The sequence below is a fragment of the Sorex araneus genome, chromosome 5, assembly GCF_027595985.1.
Source record: "Sorex araneus isolate mSorAra2 chromosome 5, mSorAra2.pri, whole genome shotgun sequence".
NCBI lineage: Eukaryota > Metazoa > Chordata > Mammalia > Eulipotyphla > Soricidae > Sorex > Sorex araneus.
In genome coordinates, this window is record NC_073306.1 from 88871159 (window position 1) to 88892087 (window position 20929).

Consider the following 20929-nt stretch of genomic DNA (forward strand, 5'->3'; position numbering starts at 1 on the left):
CACCTAGTAGAGAATGTTGGGAAGACCCACTCGGGTTGAAAGCTGCGTACCAAAAGTAGACTATAGAACGAACATAATGGCCGCTCAATATCTCTATTGCAAACTACAACATCCAACAGGAGAGAGAACAAACAGAAATGCCCTGCCACAGAGCCAGGATGTGGTGGTGGTTGGGGTGGGGGTGAAGGAGGTGATACTGGGATCATTGGTGGAAGGAGAATGGACACTGGTGGAGGGATGTAAACTAAATACAAACATGAAGGTTCATAAGTTTGTAACTGTATCCCACAGTGATTCACTAATAAAAATTTAAAAAAAAGAAATTTAACAATAACTCATGTTATTTCGGCATTGCTTTACCATTGTGATTTGTGTGGTTTACTATGCGGCTGCTAGGAGAGATGAAATCATGAAATTTGAGGAACAGACATAGAAGGACTGCACTCATTTATGGAGTATGAAATAACATAAGGCTGACACCCAAAGATAGTAGATACAAGGGCCAGAAAGATTGCTCCATAGCTGCCTCATGAGCGGAGGGGAGAAGGCAGCTAGAATAGACAAGGGATCACTAAGTCAATGATGGCTGGAGGAATCGGTCAGGATGGGAGATGTGTGCTAAAAGTAGATAATGGACCAAACATGATGAACTTCTCAATATCTGTATTACAAACCATAATGCCCCAAAGTAGAGAGTATGGGGAATATTGTCTGCATGGAAGCAGGGGGAGGGTGGGAAAGGGTGATATACAGGGGATATTGGTGGTGGGCAATGTGCACTGGTGGAGGGATGCGTATTTGCTCAATGTGTAATTGTAACCCAAACATGAAAGCTTGTAACTATGTCAGGATGATTCAATAAAATTTATATATATTGCCATTTTGATTCAATAAAACATTTATTTTACCTGCCCTCTGAAAGAAAAAGAGAAAGAAAGAGAGAAAGAGAGAAAGAAAGAAAGAAAGAAAAAGAAAGAAAGAAAGAAAGAAAGAAAGAAAGAAAGAAAGAAAGAAAGAAAGAAAGAAAGAAAGAAAGAAAGAAAGAAAGAAAGAAAGAAATTTAACAAAGGTCAGCAAGAGACTTCTAGAAAACTCTGGAGATTAAAAATGCCAAAGAGATCTGTACCAGGAATGAAGTTTTTGTAATACAAAAGTAGTAAATGACAGCAATTTTGACCAAGATATGAACGGGGAGGATAGAAAAATTAAAGACAATGTTTTTGTCTTTTCTTTTGAGAACGAGAAAAGAAGGGCCATCTAAGTTTTTCTCACAACACAAGTCCAGCAATTCCAGAAGAGCCTTCTCTAGCCTCTTAAAGTACTGAAGGGAGAGGAAGATTTAAGAGCAGCAAAGCTCACAGTAGAAGAAAATTTACCACTGAACCCGGAAACACTTTATTTTGCGTAGAAATCTGGCGGACCTCCTTTTGCGATTCGCTACTTGATCCGGAAGAAGAGACAGCAAACCACTCAGGATTGGACCGAATAATAAAGGCGGGGCTTTAGCGAACCAGTGACCTTAGAAACCGGAAGTGACAGAACGGAAGTCGTCGGATGACTTTTTCTCTGGTTGGCGCCTTCGGTGGGCGTGGACTGCCGAGCCCGTCAGGCGAGGTTTTCACCCGTGACCCAGCCCCCCTGGGGGCGGTGCTTTAAGGCCACGCCTCCCACGCCGACTCTGGGTGGCTCTGAAACGACATCGTAGGCGTTAAGGGGCGGAGACTCGGCAAGGACTTTTGTCTTGGAGCTTAGGGATGGGCTGACGCTGTCACCTACTTGGAGACTTCCGGTGCTAGTTGGCTCTGCTCCCTCCCTCCTCAGCTGAGGACACACCCAGTTGCGAGCCGCCGACTCCCTCTTTTCAGCATCGGTCTCTTTCGCGTTGCTCCGGGGCAACTGCAGCGTTCATTTCCCTCGCGCTATTTTCTTGTTTTGTGGACGGCCCTACTGCCCACTTCCCTGGATGCGCTGGCCCCCAACGCCTCTCTAAAATGTCTAATAACCTACAGAGGGTCTTCCTGAAACCTGCTGAGGAAAAGTCAGGCAGCGCCTCGCATTGGTAAGTACCGGTTTCGAATTTCCCTCGACACACCCGCCCCTCGCCCGCCTCTTAGGAAGTCGAGTGGGGCCGTCGCTTCCTGCCTTTCTGCCGTGCCGAGGAGTGTCACACCCCCGCGGGGGGAGCCACGCTAGCGAGAGTGGCGGTCGCTTCGGCACTTAGCCCGTGGAGCGCGCACTCCTTAAGAAAACGTAAATAAAACAAACCGAAAAAAAAAAAAAACCAGCAATACGCCCAGAGCCTGACGCAGTCAAATCCCCCGCCGTGACTCCGCAGGACGCCGGAGTCTCAAGTTTCTTTGGCTGACGAGTAGATCCCCACGGGCGAGGACAGCAATATGGCCGACGTTCCTGGGGAAACAAATCTTCTGGAAGATTCGCGCGTTCGCGGAAAAAATACGCAGCGACCAGCGCGGAGTTGCAAGTGCAGCCCAGGTGGCGCTGGACTCCCGTGCAAGCAGCCATGATTTCAGAGCTTAGGGAGAGGAAAAGAAGGTGGTTTTGTATGCGCGAACGAGGATCTGGATGGAGAGGTTGGAAAATTGTTCCAGAACAAGTGGGTTGCGGGGTTGTTGTTGTTGTGGTTTTTTTTTTTTTAACTAGAATAGTAGCTTTCTATGAAGTAAAGAAAAATGGAATAGAGACATTGTCGTGTAAAACCTACCCTTTGGAACAAGCAGCCTATTTGAAGAAGGTGGCAGGAATGCCAAATTTAGTTGGGTGTCTCAGTGGAGGAACCACGTTTGACAGTGGGGAAATGTCAGTATGCCTGAGAAAGAAATACTCATTTGTAAACGTATTAAGTAGTGTACTACGTAGGGTTCCTTTTTTCCTTCTTTTTATCCCCTCTTTGCCTTATTTAGCCTTATGCTAGCATCACATGAAACTGGAACAGAATTTGTGGCAGAATATTTTTAAGTTGCTGGCACCATGGTTAATGGACGTATAAGTTGCGTGAAGAAACGTTAATGGGTTTCTGCAGAATAAAAATATGAAGAGAGCCTGTAAATTAAGATGGAAAAATCACGGAAGGAAAAGAATTGTGATTGAAGAAGACCAGATTGCACGTATTTGATTTTAGCTTTCCCGGGTACTATTTGTGGAACCAAGTATCTGGTTTCCAGTTTGTAAATCAAAGCTCTTAGAGATATTTCTAGAGTAAAAATAATGAGTATAAAAAATAATACAGGGACGCTAGAAAAGCAGTATTTAGATGTTAGCTAATAATAGCTAATAGTACTGTCACTGTTAACCGATTCTAGCCTACGAAGTAGCTTTAATTATAAATAGGTATAAACACTAATTCTAATTACAGATATTCTCGAAAGCATTAACAATATTCGGAAATGAAATGGTCTACAAAAACTGTCAGCTAGAACAAAATGGAAGAACTACGAAGACAGAAGTGTTGTCTCTCAACTCAAAATTGGCCGAGTTTTGCATTTGTGGTCGGTGCTCAGAACTTACTCCTGGCTCTGCGCCTAAAGATCATGCCTGCGGGATTCAGGGGGTGGGGCTGGAGGGAGGGTGCGGGAGACTGAGATGGAACTTGGGTGGGCGGGAGATTGAGATGGAACTTGGGTGGGCCGCGCGCAAGGTATACACCCTACCGGCTGTAAGTTCTACCTACCGGCTCGCTGGGCTCAAAACTTTCGATGGAGGTTTGGGCAAGAGGCGGAGGTAATGTCCGTTATAGATATATAAAAATTGAGTTTCTGTGACAGTTCTTCTAAAAGACTGCTCATTTCTTTCATACCTTTTAGTAGCGTGGTGTTTAATGACATTTGACTTACTCATATTTTAGTATTTTTTTTTTTTTAGAAACAGTAAGATTTACCTTTTTATTTGTGGTTTTTCTTTTTGGTTATCCATATTTGATATTTTTAAATTAAAAATAGAATCATATTTCAGATACATTCACAAATCATTTCGAATTCATTGGCGTTGTTTTCATCACTTTTGAATGCATTTATTTTTTCAAATCTTTTGGGGTTACTTTATGATTTGGGGCATTTACCACATGTCTTTCTGATACTGTTTGACCCTTACTTTGCATATTGGTTATATACTTGATTCTGCTGTTTTAGAAGTAACTGCATCATCCACATACAATTTTGCAAATAATTTGATTGTCAGCTCTTTATAGGAAAAGCTTCCTTTTTTGATATTTTGATAGTATTAAATAATTTTTGCTACAAACATAAAATGGAAAAAAACAAAATAAGTATAAGACTTATCTTTCTGTTGATATTTGAAATTTTCTTGTTACCGCTTGTTTTTAAAACTTTTTATTTGACAATAGAATACAGGATGTTTATTTTTTATATGTCTTTACTTCATCAGGACATAAAATAAGACCTAAGATTAATTCCATATTGAAAAGGAAATTTCTGAAAGATATTTGTGATAATAAGATAGTTGTGTAGTAAGATATTTGTGATAATAAGTGAGATATTTGTGGTAATAAAATATTTATGATAAGATATTCGTGAAATAAGTTTGTTTAGATTTGGGCTTTGTTAACAAAGAGTAAAATACGAAAAAAATGGCATAGAGAAAAAAGCAAACTTTGGAATTAGACCTAGTTCAATACTTATTATCAGTGTTATTCAGATATTTGATTTAAAATTTTTATTGAATATCTGTTGTGTGATAGTTTGAAGAATAGGATATTCTGGACTGTGCCTGTGAAAAAACTTACAATCTTTTGGGGAGACCGGTACATTTTTAATTGTTTTGCACAAGGTGATGTGAGGGCATAGAGAAAGAGAATTGTAAAATTCCCGGAGCAGCAGAATTGGTTAATGTATGCAATCAACTCTCCAATTAAAGATGAATACAGGATATGCCCAAGAAGAGGGTATTGGTAAATGAAACTCCAGCATGTCTTATTTCAAGCAATTGATATTGATTTTTTAATTCTGTACTACAAGCAGTATAAATTGGTAGTACACTTAGCAGTTTGGTTTGCTTTGCTAAAGTGGTTAGATTTTATCTCTTGGAGATCACTTTTTTAAAAAAAAAAGTGTTTTTAAAAAGACTTATGGTGAAATGTGCATTTAGGTAATGGTGTTAGAGTTGACTTTGTGGACAAGGGATCAAACACTGAAGTATTCTATTTCAGTTGTCCCTTCAGAGATTTTAAGAGCCTAAAGTAGTTGATGTAAAGGTTGAATTCAGAAAACATAGAAGGGAAAATTGCAGACCTTATCAATAAATTGGTGCAAAGAAAAGGGGATCAATTACGATATCACTTTATTTGATAGGGATTGGTAAATTGAAGTGAGAAACATACCCAGAAAGCAAAGAGATTTGAATTAGAAACCCAAATCAGGTTAGAACTGGAGAGTTACTATGTCTGTGACATACTATAAGAAAAGCTTGTGATAGTATATACCACAGTAATAGTAATTAGGGTGTCTTGTTATTGAATCCTAGTTTCTACCTATCATTAACCCTTTATTCTCAAATGGGTAGCTAAAATAACTGTCCCCATTAAAGGCATTGGTTTGGATAGAAAAAAATGTTTCATTGTCTTTTTAGTTGACATTGAAAAGCTAATTTAATTGACATTTGTCATCTAGTTTTGTATGGTGTGTTTGTGTGTGGATTTGTGTGCATAAGAATCATAAACCTTACAAACTAACCTGTTTCTCATCAATCTCTCATTTTATGCATTTGAGAACTTTGGGCAGTGTTATATTGGGCCTCATTCTAAATACCAGAAAGTGAATAAGCTTGCCCAAGGGAGTATGCAATTTTGAATAAATTATTTAATACTGCTTACCTTCTGTTTTTTCCACTATAAAGTGGGAATGACATTGCCCACCTTGGCTAGACTATAGAATTAGAGTTAATAGCTATTATTTGTAATAGTAGCACTGTTGCTCCATTATTCATCGATTTGCTTGAGTGGGCACCAGTAACGTCTCCATTGTGAGACTTATTACTGTTTTTGGCATATTGAATACGCCTCAGGGAGCTTGCCAGGCTTTGCCGTGCAGGTGGGATATTCTCAGTAGCTTCCCAGGCTCTCCAAGAGGGATGGAGGAATCGAACCCAGGTCAGCCTCATGCAAGACAAATGCCCTATCTGCCGTGCTGTATCTATTATATACATAATTTTATATGGTATATATTACCATGTATACTATTACATTGTGTTCTCATGTCTGTTACACATGTACATATCGAATGTCATAGTAAGATGGGAAAGGTTTTCCTAGTGGTTGAAAAATATATATTGTAAAATGTCAACAAAAAGGGTTATTGTCTGCAAAATTTACATTATTCCATTTCTGATATGTAAGTACTTTGTTGTTTTTATTAGGATAGTAAAAATGTCAGAAATCCTTAGTGTGTTGGACCAGAGGTAGTACAACGAATAGGCATTTCTTGCACGCTGTGGGATTTGGAATGCTAAGCAGCAGTGCTTTAAGGGATTCCAAGTTGGAAAAAATTAAAGTGAGTTTGAAAAACTAGCATATATTTCATGAAGTGAATTGAAATGAACCTCAGATAACTGTTTTATATTGTTGAAAAAAGTTTTTAAAATCTCTTAAGAATACTTAGAGTAAATGATATGCATGGATATCCCAGATAGCGATACCTCTTTGGTAAAGCCAGAGATTTTATATTGAGAAATAATAGGCAGTACTGTTGTAGATGCTAGATGAGACAAGACTGCATTTGATCTTTTATTGTCAAGCTAAGTTAGCAGTAATTAATTATTGAAATTTTGATGTAGATGACAGGATGGAAACAGTGCTTTAATCTGCAAGAGATTAAGTAATAATAGTGGCTGGAATCATAAAAAGTAAAATACAGAAATTTCAACAGCAAAGTAAAATACAAAATGAGATAAAATCTAATCATAAGGTTTGATGAGGGTTTTCGAAAAGGGCCAAGTGGCAATGGTGAAGAAATATGTGTTGTGAAAAAGAAGAAAATTATATAGACTCTGAATCATTCAGCATATATTTATTGAATGCTATTTGTAAGTGTAAATGATACTGTGGATGAATCAAAGATGAGTAAATAGAATAATAGTGATTTAAATCTAGGTGTCTTGGATAGTATCACCATATGAATAAATAGAATAGAGTACTAGATTTCAGTGGAGAGTAATTTTATTTATTTATTTATTTATTTATTTATTTATTTATTTATTTATTTATTGAGTTGTACCTGGTAGTGCTCAGAAGTCAATCCTGGTTCAGCTAGGGGAACAATATAATGTGGGGGGCCGGGGTTTGAACTTCAGTTTCCTGCATGCGAAGCATGTTCTCCAGCCCATTGTGTGTTCTCTTTTGCCTAGTAGACACTTATTTTCACTTTCAGTTCTCTGTAAAGGAAACTGTTTGGCAAGGCATCACAAATATGAGGATAAGCAGATTCTAGGGAATAGGAATTAAAGGTATCTAACTCTTGAGAGTCATTATAAGACATGTGCATTATATGTACTTCCTTATATAGGAAATTTCCTAATATATATATGTACTTGAAGGAAATAGGAAATAGGAAACCATGAAAATTGGTACAATCTTTTATGGAAGAACATTCTTGAAAGATAAATAAGGTCAAGAACATACTTTGAGAATGCTTTCATAGATGTTTAGAATAGAGAGCTGAAGAGATAGTACAGGAGATAAGGCATGCAGCTGACCCCAGTTATATCTCCAGCATCCCATATAGTTCCCTGAGCACTACCAGGAATGATTCCTGAGTGCAGTCAGGTGTGGCCCCCAAACCAAAATAAATATAATGTTGCCTTTCACTTAATTAAAAAAAATAACTGTTTAGAATGGAAGAATTGAAAGAAGGAAAAAAAAAAGAGCATGTAATGAAAATCTTGATAGGACATTGGTTAAATAAAGAAATAATTGAATACCAGTATGTTTCAGCAAGAACACTTGGAGAATAAGTCTTACGTGAGCATATCATACATTCTTGTTATCTATCCTTAAAAAAAATTTTTATTGGCTCCATTTGGCCTCCAGTATGTGCCTGTTTTTCTCTTCCGTTTGGTGTCAAGTTTTATAAAAGATTTGTCTATATTGATGTCTTTTTCTCATATTCACTCTTGAGCAAACTCTTTTCTCATCAAACTTTTCTGAGTAAAATGACTATGCTATCAGTTGACACTTACGCCATTAATTCCATTGTATATTCAAATCCTCATCCCACTTGGTCTCAGAAACTTTTAATTAATTTGCCCAGTTCTCTTGAGAAGCTCTCTTCCTTTGACTTTCATTAGATCAGAGTGACTTGGTTTTCTTTCAGTGGCTCAGTGAACTGTGGAAATATTCTGAAGTGTTTTACAGCTTTGAGCATGGCTGTGGCTAGGTTCCGGTGGTCTTTGGCCACCGGGCGCTCTGCTCGGGGTAGGGAGGGAAGCTGGAGCCCATCCCCTTCGAGGGCCCCCCGGGAAGACAGCCAGGCGTGCGGGCAAGAGACAGGCCTCACGCATGAAGGTACCGGCAGAGGAACCCAGGTGTGTGTAATCCCATCAACGGCCAACATCCAGAGACTTAAAAGCAAGCTCTTAAAAGCAAGCTCCCAGAAGCGATATCTTATAACCTACTTCTCCCTCTGGGAGAAACTCGCAAGCTACTGAGAGCTTTCTGCCCACATGGGACAGCCTCGAAAGCTTCCCATGGTGTATCTATATGCCAAATCCAGTAACCAGCTGAATCTCATTTCCCTGACCCTAAAGCCTTTAGAGGCTTCTAAAATCTCAGGGATAGGACGAATGTAGAGGTTACTGAGACCGCTCGAGCCACTCAACGATCAACAGGATTTCGTGATCAGGATTTACAGCTTTAATCTGCTGGATGAATAAAGGGGGAAGGATAGACTAAAGAAAAGAATACCAGTGAGCCATAGTAAAGGGGGTAGGACAATTACCTTGTGCACAGCTGATTTGGGTTTGATCCCTGGCAATCCCCACCTGGAGTAATTCCCTGCATATCGCTGCATGTGGCCCCCAAACAAAATAGTACAGTGGGTAGGTGCTTGACTTATACATGCTGCTGACCCAGGTTAGATCATTGGCTCTGCATATGGTTCCCAGAGCACTTTGAGGAGTCATCCCTGAATATAGAACCAGTAATCCAACAGCACAACTGGGTGTGACCCCAAATACAATAAACAAAACCAAAAAACAGTTCAAGCTGGAGATGGTTGCTTGGTCTAGAGTAAGACAGTTTGATTTGGAAAGAATTGAATAGATTGAGGGAATTTTAGAGTTAATATCAATTGCGTTTTTGTAAGAGATTGAGTAGGGAGGATGAAGAGTAAAATTGTTCAGATTTAGACATCTAAGATTGATGGTGTGATTTTTATCAAAGGAAAAAAAATACTGAAGAAATAACTTTGGGGGTGGGCGCACCTAAAACTAGCCACATTGAGTTTTAGGTGCATTTGAGATTCTGAAAAAATCATGAGGGTTAAGAGGATCAGTGGTCAAAAGGGAGAGAGAGAGAGAGTGAGTGAGTGTGTGTGTGTGTGTGTGTGTGTGTGTGTGTGTGTGTGCACGTGAGTCTCAGAGAGCTAAGATATAAATGTTTGAATTATTGATATAGGAATGGTGATTTAATTGAATGCACACATACATATGTGCATATGTATGTGAGCATATATATAAAATATCTCGGGACAGTGTAGGAAGAACTCATTAAACTCTGAATTCCAACTGTTGACTATTCTGGTTATTATCTCTCCAGTTCATGGGTAGGATAAATTAGGAAAGGATATGGATGAGTCATGAAAAAGACGGGAAAATACTGTATCTAGGAAATCTTGTGAAGAAAATAAGAAAAAAAAAAAAAACAAGAACTTTTTAATTCACCCAAAGGTGAAGATGTGAAACAGTTTGGAGGTTGGAAATAACTGGGCTAGAATTTCCATAGAAAAAACTTTGATCCAAATGGGCTGGAGAGGTAGTACAGTGGGTATTGCCTTGCACAAGACCTACTAGGGCTTAATCCCTGGCATTGCAGGTGGTACCCCAAGCACCTGGAATGATTGTTGAGTGCAGAGCCAGGAGTAGTTCCTGCGCATTGCCAGTTGTGGCCCAAAAACAACCACAAAAAAGTATGACTCAAACTATAAGACAGAGAGCAAAATGCCACACTCTTGTTTCTCAGGATAACAAAACCAGTCCCTTGGTCTGTGAAGCCGTTTTGGACATCCCGCACTGGTAGACTCTCAGCCTTTCCTGCTCTCATTTATCTCGTTTAATGGAAATTGACTACAAGTCCGGGTACCAGTAATTTTTTTTCTTGTAGGAATTTCTAGCTGAACTAGCTTGGACTGAGCAAGCATTTTCTATATACTAAATATTTTAGGTTTTGCAGGTTGTGTGATCTTATGATCTACACTTAAGCTGTTCTGTTCTGCCTTTATAGTAAGAAAGTATTCATATGTATTTTTTTAAAGTGCAGTTGTTTACTAATGAAATTCATAGGTATTGGAAATTATAATCTCATAATTTTCACAATTCACATTACTCTTGGACTGGAGCGATAGCACAGCAGGCAGGGTGTTTGCCTTCCATGTGGCTGACACGGGTTCGATTCCTTCGTCCTTCTTGGAGAGCCTGGCAAGCTACCGAGAGTATCCCGTCCACACAGCAGAGCCGGCTAGCTCTCCATGGCGTATTCAATGTGCCAAAAACAGTAACAACAAGTCTCACAATGGAGATGTTACTGGTGCCTACTTGAGCAAATCGATGAAGATGTTACTGGTGCCTACTGAAGCAAATTGATGAATAATGGGATGACAGTGCTACATATTACTCTTATGTTCTTAAAAAAAAAACATTTAAAATATAAATCCTAGGATGGAGAGAAAGTGGCCAACCTGGGTTTGGTCTCTGATAGCATGTATGGTCAGTCCCCCTGCAATTAGTGATCTCTGAGTATGGAACCTGGTGTAAGCCCTGCACGCTGCAGTGTATGGCCCCCAAATAAAGACAAATAAAAATACAAATTCTATTCTTAGTTTGTAGGCCACATAATATCAGAAAGGTGGACATATTTAGCCCACATGTCTCAGGCTAAATTAAAACAACATGAGTGCAGAGTTCATGTCCTTAGGTTCAGCTCATTATAAAAATATAGTTAGTAAACATATGTTTATAGCTGTTTAGAATTATAATCATTTCATTGTCTTTAATTTTTTTTATCTCAGTTTTATTGGTGATGGACTGTACTCATGTCTAGAATTTAGCATGCAAGACAGGCTCTAGATAGAAAAAAAAAGATTAATATATGATAGCAACTAAGATATATACCATACAGGAAATTTGCAGATATTATTATTAAGAAGACTCAAGTCAGTAAAGTAGCCAAAATATATATCTCTTTAAAGTACAGTTTGTGTTGAAAATTGAATGAAGTTAGTAGGAGAGAAGTATGGAGGTAGAGCGAAAACATGTATCATGACGTGAGTCCCCTGAGGGCTTGGCAGTTTTCAGAAACTAAGAGGTGGTTTTAGGTATACATAACTTGAGATGTTTGTATTCAAGAAATTTACAAATAGTTAACTACACAAATATACTGTTATCTATTAATATTTCTAAAAGTTAGACAATCTACTGAAAATTAGCTGATAAGCATCAGGCTCAAAATTGGTTGGGTAAAAACGTATATATATTGCCTTCCAGTGTGTTGCACATTCATTTGAAAATGTTTAAACTGAAATGGCAGTGCTTCTTTATATGAATTAATAGGAAATTGGAACTAAATGAGTCAACTCCAGTCCAAAGATTTTTCGTTACCAAATTTCACATGCACTGAAATAATAAAGAATAAAGCAGTAACTCAGTTTAGTCTCTAAAATTGTGACACAGTAAGGTTTTTCCGTAAGCGATTTTTCTTTTTCTCTTTGGGTCACACCAGGCAATGCTCAGGAGTTACTCCTGGCTCTGCACTCAGGAATCACTCCTGGAGGTGCTGGGGGAGCATATGGGATGCTGGGGATCATCCAGGGTCTGCCGCATGCAAGGCAAACACCCTATCACTCCGGCCCCCTTAAGCTATGTTTTAAACAGAATAGGAATCTACTGATAAGACAGTTTGTGAGTCATTGTCATTGGAAAGAACCCAAAACAGACCTGAGCAAGGGAGTTGGAGGCAGGGTGAGAAAAGTCAGGGAAACAAAACAACAAAACAGTAAAATGGGACTGTTAGAGCAAAGGAGACAACAGGAAAACAAAATAATAATAATAAAAAAATACAAATAGTTTATGGAGTGAGTGTCCTAATAGGCATAATTTTATGAAAGGTTAAAAATTTTAGAAAAATATACTTTTAGTTTTAGGAATAAATGTTAGCATCTCATTGCCTAATCATATAAGAAGCTCTAAATCAAAGCCGATTATATCTTTTGATTATTTTTTCTACTTCCTCAAAATCTCGGTTTTGCATCATTTCACTTTGAAAACAAAGTGAGAAATTACACTTTATAAAAAATTTTTTCGTATAGTATTTGAAGATATATTTTATTTTAAATAAAATGTATATACCATGTAGTATGTTTGGTTATTTACTCATAATGTTCTTTTAAGTGTTTCAGGCTGCATGTACCAAGTAGTTCAGACGATTGGCTCGGATGGAAAAAATCTCCTGCAATTACTTCCAATTCCTAATTCCTCTGGAAATCCTATACCACTAGTTCAATCTTCAGTCATGTCTGATGCTTTGAAAGGGAATACAGGAAGTCCAGTTCAAGTTACTTTTAAGACTCAGATTTCCAGTTCTTCCACAGCTGCATCAGTTCAATTGCCCATTTTTCAGCCAGCCAATTCTTCAAACTACTTTCTTACAAGAACAGTAGAGACAACAGAAAAAGTTAGAGTCACTTCTGTGGGAACTGAAAATCTTTCCTCATCAGTTTCTAAAGTTCAGAGTCATGGTGTGAAAATTGATGGACTCACCATGCAGACATTTGCTGTTTCTCCCTCCTCAACACAAAATGATTCATCTTATTTTATAGTAAATACCCAGAGTCTTCCGATGACCGTGAAGTCTCCAGTTTTACCTTCTGGGCATCATTTACAGATTCCTGCCCATGCTGAAGTGAAATCTGTACCAGCGTCATCATTGCCTCCTTCAGTTCAGCAAAAGATACTTGCAACTGCAACCACAAGTACCTCAGGAACAGTTGAGGCCTCCCAAATACCAACTGTTATTTATGTATCTCCTGTAAATACAGTGAAAAGTGTAGTTACCAAGAACTTTCAAAGCATTTACCCAAAACCTGTTACAGAGATAGCAAAGCCAATAATACTAAATACCACACAGATTCCAAAGAATGTTCCTAAAGAGACACAATTAAAAGGTGGCCAGCATTCTCAAACTGCTCCAGTGAAATGGATTTTTCAAGAAAATCTACAGCCTTCTCTTGTTCCTGTTAAATCTTCAAATAATGTGGCTTCAAAGATTTTAAAAACTTTTGTAGACAGGAAAAGTTTGGGAGATAGTACCATAAATATGCCACCATTGAGTACCATTGGTGCTAGTGGGACACAGTCCAAAAGTATGCCTATTAAAGATAATGCTTTGGTTATGTTTAATGGGAAAGTTTATCTGTTGGCTAAAAAGGGGACCGATGTTTTGCCAGCACAAACTGACCAGCAGAATTCTGTTCCTCCTGATAATCCACCAAGAAAAGATACATCACAGATAGTGAGCTCAAGTCCAGTTACAGAAATATCCAGAGAGGTTGTAAATATTGTTTTGGCTAAAAGTAAATCTTCCCTGATGGAGACAAAATCACTTTCAAATACCCAACTTGCTTCCGTGGCCAATCTAAGGGCAGAGAAGAATAAAAAAGTGGAAAAGCCATCTCTTTCTACCCCAAACCCACATAATAGGAATCAATTCATTAACTACTTAAAACAAAGTAAGACTTTACTCACAAAGCCAGTCCTTCCAGATGGATTTAGTACAGGACAAAATGCCCCCAGAAAAGGAAATATCATCCAGAGCATAGAGAAAATAAGTACCTCTATTGATGCAACATCTGTTACTTCACAACAGTGTGTTTTCAGAGACCAAGAACCAAAGGTAAATTTCCCATGTTAGGGTGTTCTTTTTATCTACATAGAAATTTCTTTTTTTTTATTCTTAAGTTAGTTATCTATAACACTCTTTTCCCCCCTTTCTCCCATCATCCACTCCATCACACACACATGAATGAATAGTTTAAGTAAAAACTTTTATCAAAAGAAAATGTTTGAGGAGTGTAATTGAGAGTCCAAGCAGCACCTTTCTCTTGAATCATTTGGCATGTCAAATCCTTAAACAATATCAAACATACCACAGAATAATATGGTTTAGAAGAGTTGAAAGGATGGTGTGAATTCATTAGTGAAATTGTGTGTGTGCCTGTATATACATACATTTATACAACCTATGTGTGTAATAGCTTTTAATATACGAAAAGATCACTATGCATAATAGGAGAGTTTGATGGAAATTGGTTTGTTTTGTGTTAGCAGAGACCTAGTAATTTTTTTTTTTTTAGTAAGATTATACAGGGGATAAAACACGGTTAATCAGTATCTTTTAGTCATTGAAATAAGATTTATCAGCATCTTTGAAAAGGTTATTTTTTTGTAGATAGGTTTCCCTTTTTCTTTTTTTATTCTTCCTGATTCCTCATCCAATTACCTAACATACACACATATTTACTTTTCTGTTCTATTTGTCTGCTCACTAAATATTTGAACCTTCCTTTTCTTCCTTACTTAGAAGTCAGCTTAATAATGTCAGTGTTTCTCTTCTTAAGAATTCATTGAATTCCAGAGGTTTAAGGAGGTGAATTCTAATTAACTATAAGACTGATAAAAGGTTGGTTAAAAAAATAAGACTTTTTCAGGAGACTAGTTTTCAGTAGTGTCATATAGATTATTCTCAATTTGTGATTAAGTTTTGTTGTTTTGGGGGAAATTGACTTGTTAATTTCTACTACCAGGAAATAAAATAAGAGAGACTGTGAATGAGGGGAGGATTTCAAATGTGTATTCAGTTAAATTTAGTTGTTTTTGTTCAGTGGTGGTAAGACAATGGTAATGCAAACCAACCATTATGACTTTCTAGTCTGATAAAAGAGCTTAAGTAATTGTCAGTTTGTGTGTTTTCTTTTCCTAATTCCAGATTCAGAATGAAATGGCATCAACATTTAAAAAAGTTACTCAAGAAAGAAATGACAAGAAAAAATCTGAAGGGAGACTCAGTAAGGCATCATGTCTGAAGAGTGATGCTGAGTTTAAAAAAATATTTGGTCTTACTAAAGATGTGAGAGTGTGCCTTAAACGGATTCCTGACCTTTTGGGTTCTGGAGAAAGTTCTGATACCTTTAGAAATTTGGTGAAGAGTGATACTCACAAAGAGAAAGAGTTTACAAATGTAAAGGAGGAAGAGAGAAAACAGGTAATAGATTTTAAAGTGTCCTTTGTAGGTGCTCCAAAAATTAGAAGATATATTCATTTTCTAGATTTTTTTAAGTCTGATTAATATGAGTGACAGTAGTTGCCACATTTGCATATGTGTTTTATACCAAAAATTGTTGAATAGTACATGCACAAATAAAAATGCAACCACAGTTAAAGATATTATTTTAAGTGTGTTTATTTACCTACTGTCTTTTTTTTTTATCATAATTGCAAGAAAATGGACATAGCCTTTAAGTCTGCTAAACCTTCTTTGAAGAATTTAGGTAAATAATCCAGTTTAGGGAAAAATCTAAGCATGCAGATGTTAATTTCCTATTCTTAATACAAACATCTTTTAAAATCTACATGCTTTAGAGGCCAGAAAGGTAGTATAGTGGGCAGGACACTTGTCTTGCATGTGGCTGATACTGGTTTAATCCCTGGCACCACGTGGTTCCCCAAGCCTCACCAGAAATGATCTCTGAGCACAGAGCTAGGAGTAATCTCTGAGCACTGCCAGGTGTGGCCCTAAAACAAAAATCTATATGCTTAAGTTTGATAAGATACAATCCTATAATGCTATTACTATACTTTTCAATATGTCATTATTGTTTAATGTCCTGGTAACTTCAGAGACAAGTAAATCTTTCCCAATAAAAACTTATTTTTGTCTATAATGCAAAGGAAAAGATTGACAGTTCTTTTTTACTAAAACGTTACAGTTCATTTTATCATGCAGGGGAAAATAATCCTCTGCCATAGATGTTCTCATTAAATTTGTTGAGTTGCTAAATATTTGTATCTGCAAACTTTGTTAAATTTATATTTTAAAGTAATATTTTGTGGTAGTAATATTTTGTTTTTCCTTTGGAATCTTGCTCAACATTGCAGCAGGGTTTTGATAAGAAAAGAAAAGCTAAAACCTTTAAGAGGACGACGGGTCACACCAAGAAGAGAAAGAGTCAGAGTACTCTTAACACACCAGTAAATGGAGGAACTGAAGTCACTGATTCCCAACTTATCGGCAGTGTTTTACCAGCTTCAAATGTATCACAGGATAGCATTCTCATGAGCAGCAACAAAACTGCCAGAGAAGAGGAGAAAATTGAATTAGAACAATGTACTCATGAAAACAAAGAGACAGTTTCATTGAATTCAAATGCAGTGTTTGAAGAAAGTCATTCATTTAATATAAGTTATACTGAAGATATTTTCCCCATGACTCCTCCACAATTAGAAGAAACTGTTAGAGATGAGAAAATACGAAGACTTAAGCAGGCATTGAGAGAGAAAGAAGCAGCTCTTGAAGAAATACGTAAGAAGATGCACCAAAAATAATAAAATTTAACTGCATATAAAGCTGTTGGTGAAATAGTTGTGTTTTTCTCTTTTTTTGGTATTAATTTTAGATGTAGTCTGAAAGTGTTTGAATATGAAACTTGTGTTTTCATCAGTTGACTATAAAACTTTGTTTAAAGAATACAGAGGTTGATTCACATAAAACTTGTGAATAATCTGCCAGGGCTATCAGAACCTTTGTTTGGATACCCTTTTTTTGGAAGAAGGAAAAGTTTTCTATTTTTCTATTATTTTACTAGACATTCCCAAAGTTTGAATATTTGTGTAAAGTTTTTCTTATTATTTGTATTATTCGCTAAATTGCTCAGGTGTTATTCCAACAATAGATAATTATTATGTACAGTCTAAATTAACAATCCACAGAGGAAATGAACTCTAATTTAGCTCCGTTGTGAACTTGTATATGTCTTTGTTTAGTGCTTTTATCCATAAAATGATACATTCTTATCAACATTGTTGTCATTTTTTTTAATTTCATGAAAGAAAATGTGTTCAAGCAGTAGCATTTAAATATTCAAACATTTCTTAAGAATGAGGAACAGCTTTTTAACTTTTACAAAATAGTTTTATATTATCTAAAATACGTTTTAGGATTCAGGTCATATGATTTTTTAATTTCTTAAACATGTTATTCATAGGGAAATGGTTTTTCAAAAAAGTATATGTATCACTTGGATTGTATAAAAAATGAATCTGAAAAATAGGAACATTTAAAACTTTCAAATTGTAAAATGTAGATTTTCTTATTGGAGACCTTAAAATATACACATATGGTTATCTTTGATTTAGAGAATTTTGGATTGGTATGAAGATAGGAATAAGGGGAAAGGGAAAATTTTTCTAAAAATTATTTTAAAAATTCTCAGCAAATCCTGGAAATAAGGTTTAAAAAAACCTACATTAGCAACAAAATAGAACAGTAAATCAGAAATAGTGAAGGGAAGTAGAACAAATGCCAGTTCTCATCACCTTCTCCCCTTTTTTTGCAATAGCTTTATTGTAACAATTTACATGTAAATGTCATAAAATTTATCCTTTAAGATCATACAGGAGAAGGTCCTAGTGATAACACAGCGGCTTATGTACTTGCCTTGCATGTAGCTGACTCGGGTTCGATTTCTAGCATTCATATGGTCCCCTGAGTACTGCCAGGAGTAGTTCCTGCATGCAGAGCTAGGAGTAGCCCCTGAGCACTTCCAGGTGTGGTCCAGAATTCAAAACAAAAAAGATAGTACGGGGTTAAGGTGCTTGCCTTGGACACAGCTGACTCTGATCCTGGTCGCAGAATATAGTCCACTGGAAATTTCCAGGAGTGATCTCAGACCATAGAACCCAGAGTAAACCCTGAGTGTAGCTGTGTGCAGCCCAACTCACCCCCCTAAAAATGCTTAAGAGCCACATATGTCTCAAGTGGTAGAGTTATGCTAGGTGTGTGGGAGGCCCTTAATTCAATCCCTGGTGCCAGACGGCCCACAGAAAACCCTTGATTTGGCACTGGTGACCTTTCAAGCATCACTGAGTATCACTGGAAATGGTGAGTCCCTAGTTTTAAAAGTGTACATTTCAGCATTTTTAAATTCCAGGGTTGTGCAATTATGAATGTGATCTAATTTTAGAACAAATTCATGATGCCCCCTCCTCCAAATCCTCTTGTCCATAGTAAGCAATCTCTATACCCACCCAGCCCTTGGCAATTACTTACTATACTTTTTTGTTTATTAATGTCTCTGGGTATTCATTTGCATGGAATGAATCCTTCAGCATAATTTTTTTTTAGCTTTTTAATTGAATCACTGTGTGATTGACCATTACAAAGCTGTTCATGATTAAATTTTAGTCATATAGCATTTATATGTATAACACCCATCCCTCCACCGGTGTGCATTTCCCAGTACCAGTGTCCCCAGGTTCTCTCCCATCAGCACCCTACCCCCACCCTCTCCCCTACTTGCCTCTATGGCAGGCGCTTCTCTTTCTCTCCTTGTCTTTGTCTTTGTCTCTGTCTTTCTCTCTCTCCGCCCCCTCCTCAATCTCCTCACTCCCTCTCCCCCTACCCCCTTTCGGGCATTGTGGTTTGCAATATTGATACTGAAAGATTATCAGGAATATCCCTTACCGGGGCTGGAGCACAGCGGGTAGGGCATTTGCCTTGCATGTGGCCAACCCAGGTTTGATTCCCAGCATCCCATATGGTCCCCCCAAGCACTGCCAGGAGTGATTCCTGAGCACAGAGCCAGGAGTAATCCCTGAGCTTAGCTGGGTGTGACTGAAAAAAATATATATATACCTTACCTACCTTTAACCCTCAGGTCTTGTCCAGCGTGATCATTACCAGCTATGATTGTCATAGTGTTCTCTTCTCTATTCTACCTACCCTCAGCCCCCCACATATATGTGGTTAGATCTAACCATTTACCATTCTCTTAACCCTTGTCTACTCTGGCCATGGGTATTATTCTAATATATATAAACATATATATGTATATTATATACCACAAATGAATTCAGTCATTCTATATCTGTGCCTCTCCTTCTGACTCATTTCACTCAGCATGATACTCTCAATGTTCATCCACTTATAGGCAAATTTCATGACCTCATTTTTCCTGACAGCTGCATAGTATTCCATTGTGTAGATGTATCATAGTTTCTTTATCCATTCATCTGTTCTTGGGCACTCAGGTTGTTTCCAGATTCTGGCTATGGTGAATGATGCTGCAATGAACAGAGGAGTGCAGATGGTGTTTCTGTTGTTGTTTTTTTTTTTTCTCTCCAGCCCTCTGAATTCTTTTTCAATTGTTAATATTCTTTTATATGGATATGCCTATTCATCTTTTTATTTTTATTGTTCTGGTTGTTGGGCCATACCCAGCAGTGCTCAGGGTTTACCTCTGGTTCTGTGATCCCTGAGCTGCGGAAGTAATTTGGCATAGGTTGGGGCATGGGATTGAGCCCAGATTGGCTGTGTATAGGACAAGTGCCCTATCCATCATACTATTTTTTCAGCCCCCAATTCATCCATTGTTGGACGTTTGGATTGTTTATATTTTGGAATTTAAGATGTTATGTTGCTAATATTTCTGTGAATTTTCTTTCACGTATGAGCTTTTTTTTTTTAATGTTTTTAGTGCTCTTGGGTGTACACCTAGGTCGTAATTGTTGGGTCACATCCTAACTTTCTGTTTAACATTTTGAGGAAGTCAAACCTAGCCAGCTTTTACTCCCCTTATTCCAAGAAAATTAATTTTTCAAGGACATCAGTGATTTTCATATTGCTGGATCCAGTGGTCAGTGTCAGCCTTTTTAATTTACCTTTTTATTAGTGATAACATAGTATTATAACTTGCTAATTCCTTTGAAAAGTGTTTAAACGCTTTTTCATAAAGGATCAATGTGTGATTTTTTAGGAAATGCTGCAAGATAATAAAATTTCGGGAGGGGGAGAAAAGGAAGAAAAATAATAAAATTTCACACTGCCATCATTCATCTTATCCCTATTAGCTTTGTAATGTATTTCTTTTCTGATCTTCCTATGTGTCTGATATTTATGCTTTAAAAAAATGTGATCCTGTTGTAATGCTCTGAAGCCTGCTTTTAAAGTTAACTATTTTGACTTTTTATTTTCAGTAATTTTTATCACGTTTAGTACTCAAGTAAAATTCATATGTCCCCTCTTTGAGAAATGCTGGTCTAAATCCTAGTAGGTCTAAATCCTAAATGGGATCCTAGTGTTTCTCAGTTCAGGATACTTTTTAATGTCTCAATCTTTTCGTGACACTACTAGGCAAAGAGGAATATGTAGCAATTTCCTTTACCCATGGTTATGTCTAAACCTTTTGTCTTAATTTCTATTGCTGGACATAATTTAGCAGTGTGAAACAAAGTCCATTGTATTGTATCATGAAATTCTAGACAGAAATCCCAAGTGGGGGCTGGAGAGATAGCACAGCGGATAGGGCGTTTGCCTTGCACGCAGCTGACCCGGGTTCAAATCCCAGCATCCCATATGGTCCCCTGAGCACGGCCAGGGGTAATTCCTGAGTGCAGAGCCAGGAGTAACCCCTGTGCATCG

The 20929-nt window shown here is 37.5% G+C and overlaps 1 protein-coding gene across 4 annotated transcripts; it reads left to right on the forward strand.

Annotated features, from left to right (window-relative positions):
• Positions 1–1626: 1626 nt before the first annotated feature.
• LRIF1 (ligand dependent nuclear receptor interacting factor 1) lies at positions 1627–17308 on the forward strand. Of its 4 annotated transcripts, none has more exons than XM_055139750.1 (4): positions 1627–2059; positions 12628–14128; positions 15221–15496; positions 16393–17308. In XM_055139750.1, exons 1-4 carry the CDS (start codon positions 1992–1994, stop codon positions 16834–16836), a joined length of 2289 nt encoding a protein of 762 aa, XP_054995725.1. In that variant the 5' UTR covers positions 1627–1991; the 3' UTR covers positions 16837–17308. The 4 variants fall into 4 exon arrangements, with proteins under 4 accessions (XP_054995725.1, XP_054995724.1, XP_054995727.1 ...); XM_055139749.1 differs by having other exon boundaries at positions 1635–2059; positions 16390–17308; XM_055139751.1 differs by lacking the exon at positions 1627–2059 and adding an exon at positions 2253–2591 and having other exon boundaries at positions 16390–17308.
• Positions 17309–20929: the final 3621 nt, after the last annotated feature.

Coding starts and splice junctions, on each gene's coding strand:
- LRIF1 (XM_055139749.1), top strand. CDS start 1,992: ATGTCTAATAACCTACAGAGGGTCTTCCTGAAACCTGCTGAGGAAAAG. Junction 2,060..12,627: donor TCAGGCAGCGCCTCGCATTG/GTAAGTACCGGT, acceptor TGTTCTTTTAAG/TGTTTCAGGCTGCATGTACC. Junction 14,129..15,220: donor TCAGAGACCAAGAACCAAAG/GTAAATTTCCCA, acceptor TCCTAATTCCAG/ATTCAGAATGAAATGGCATC.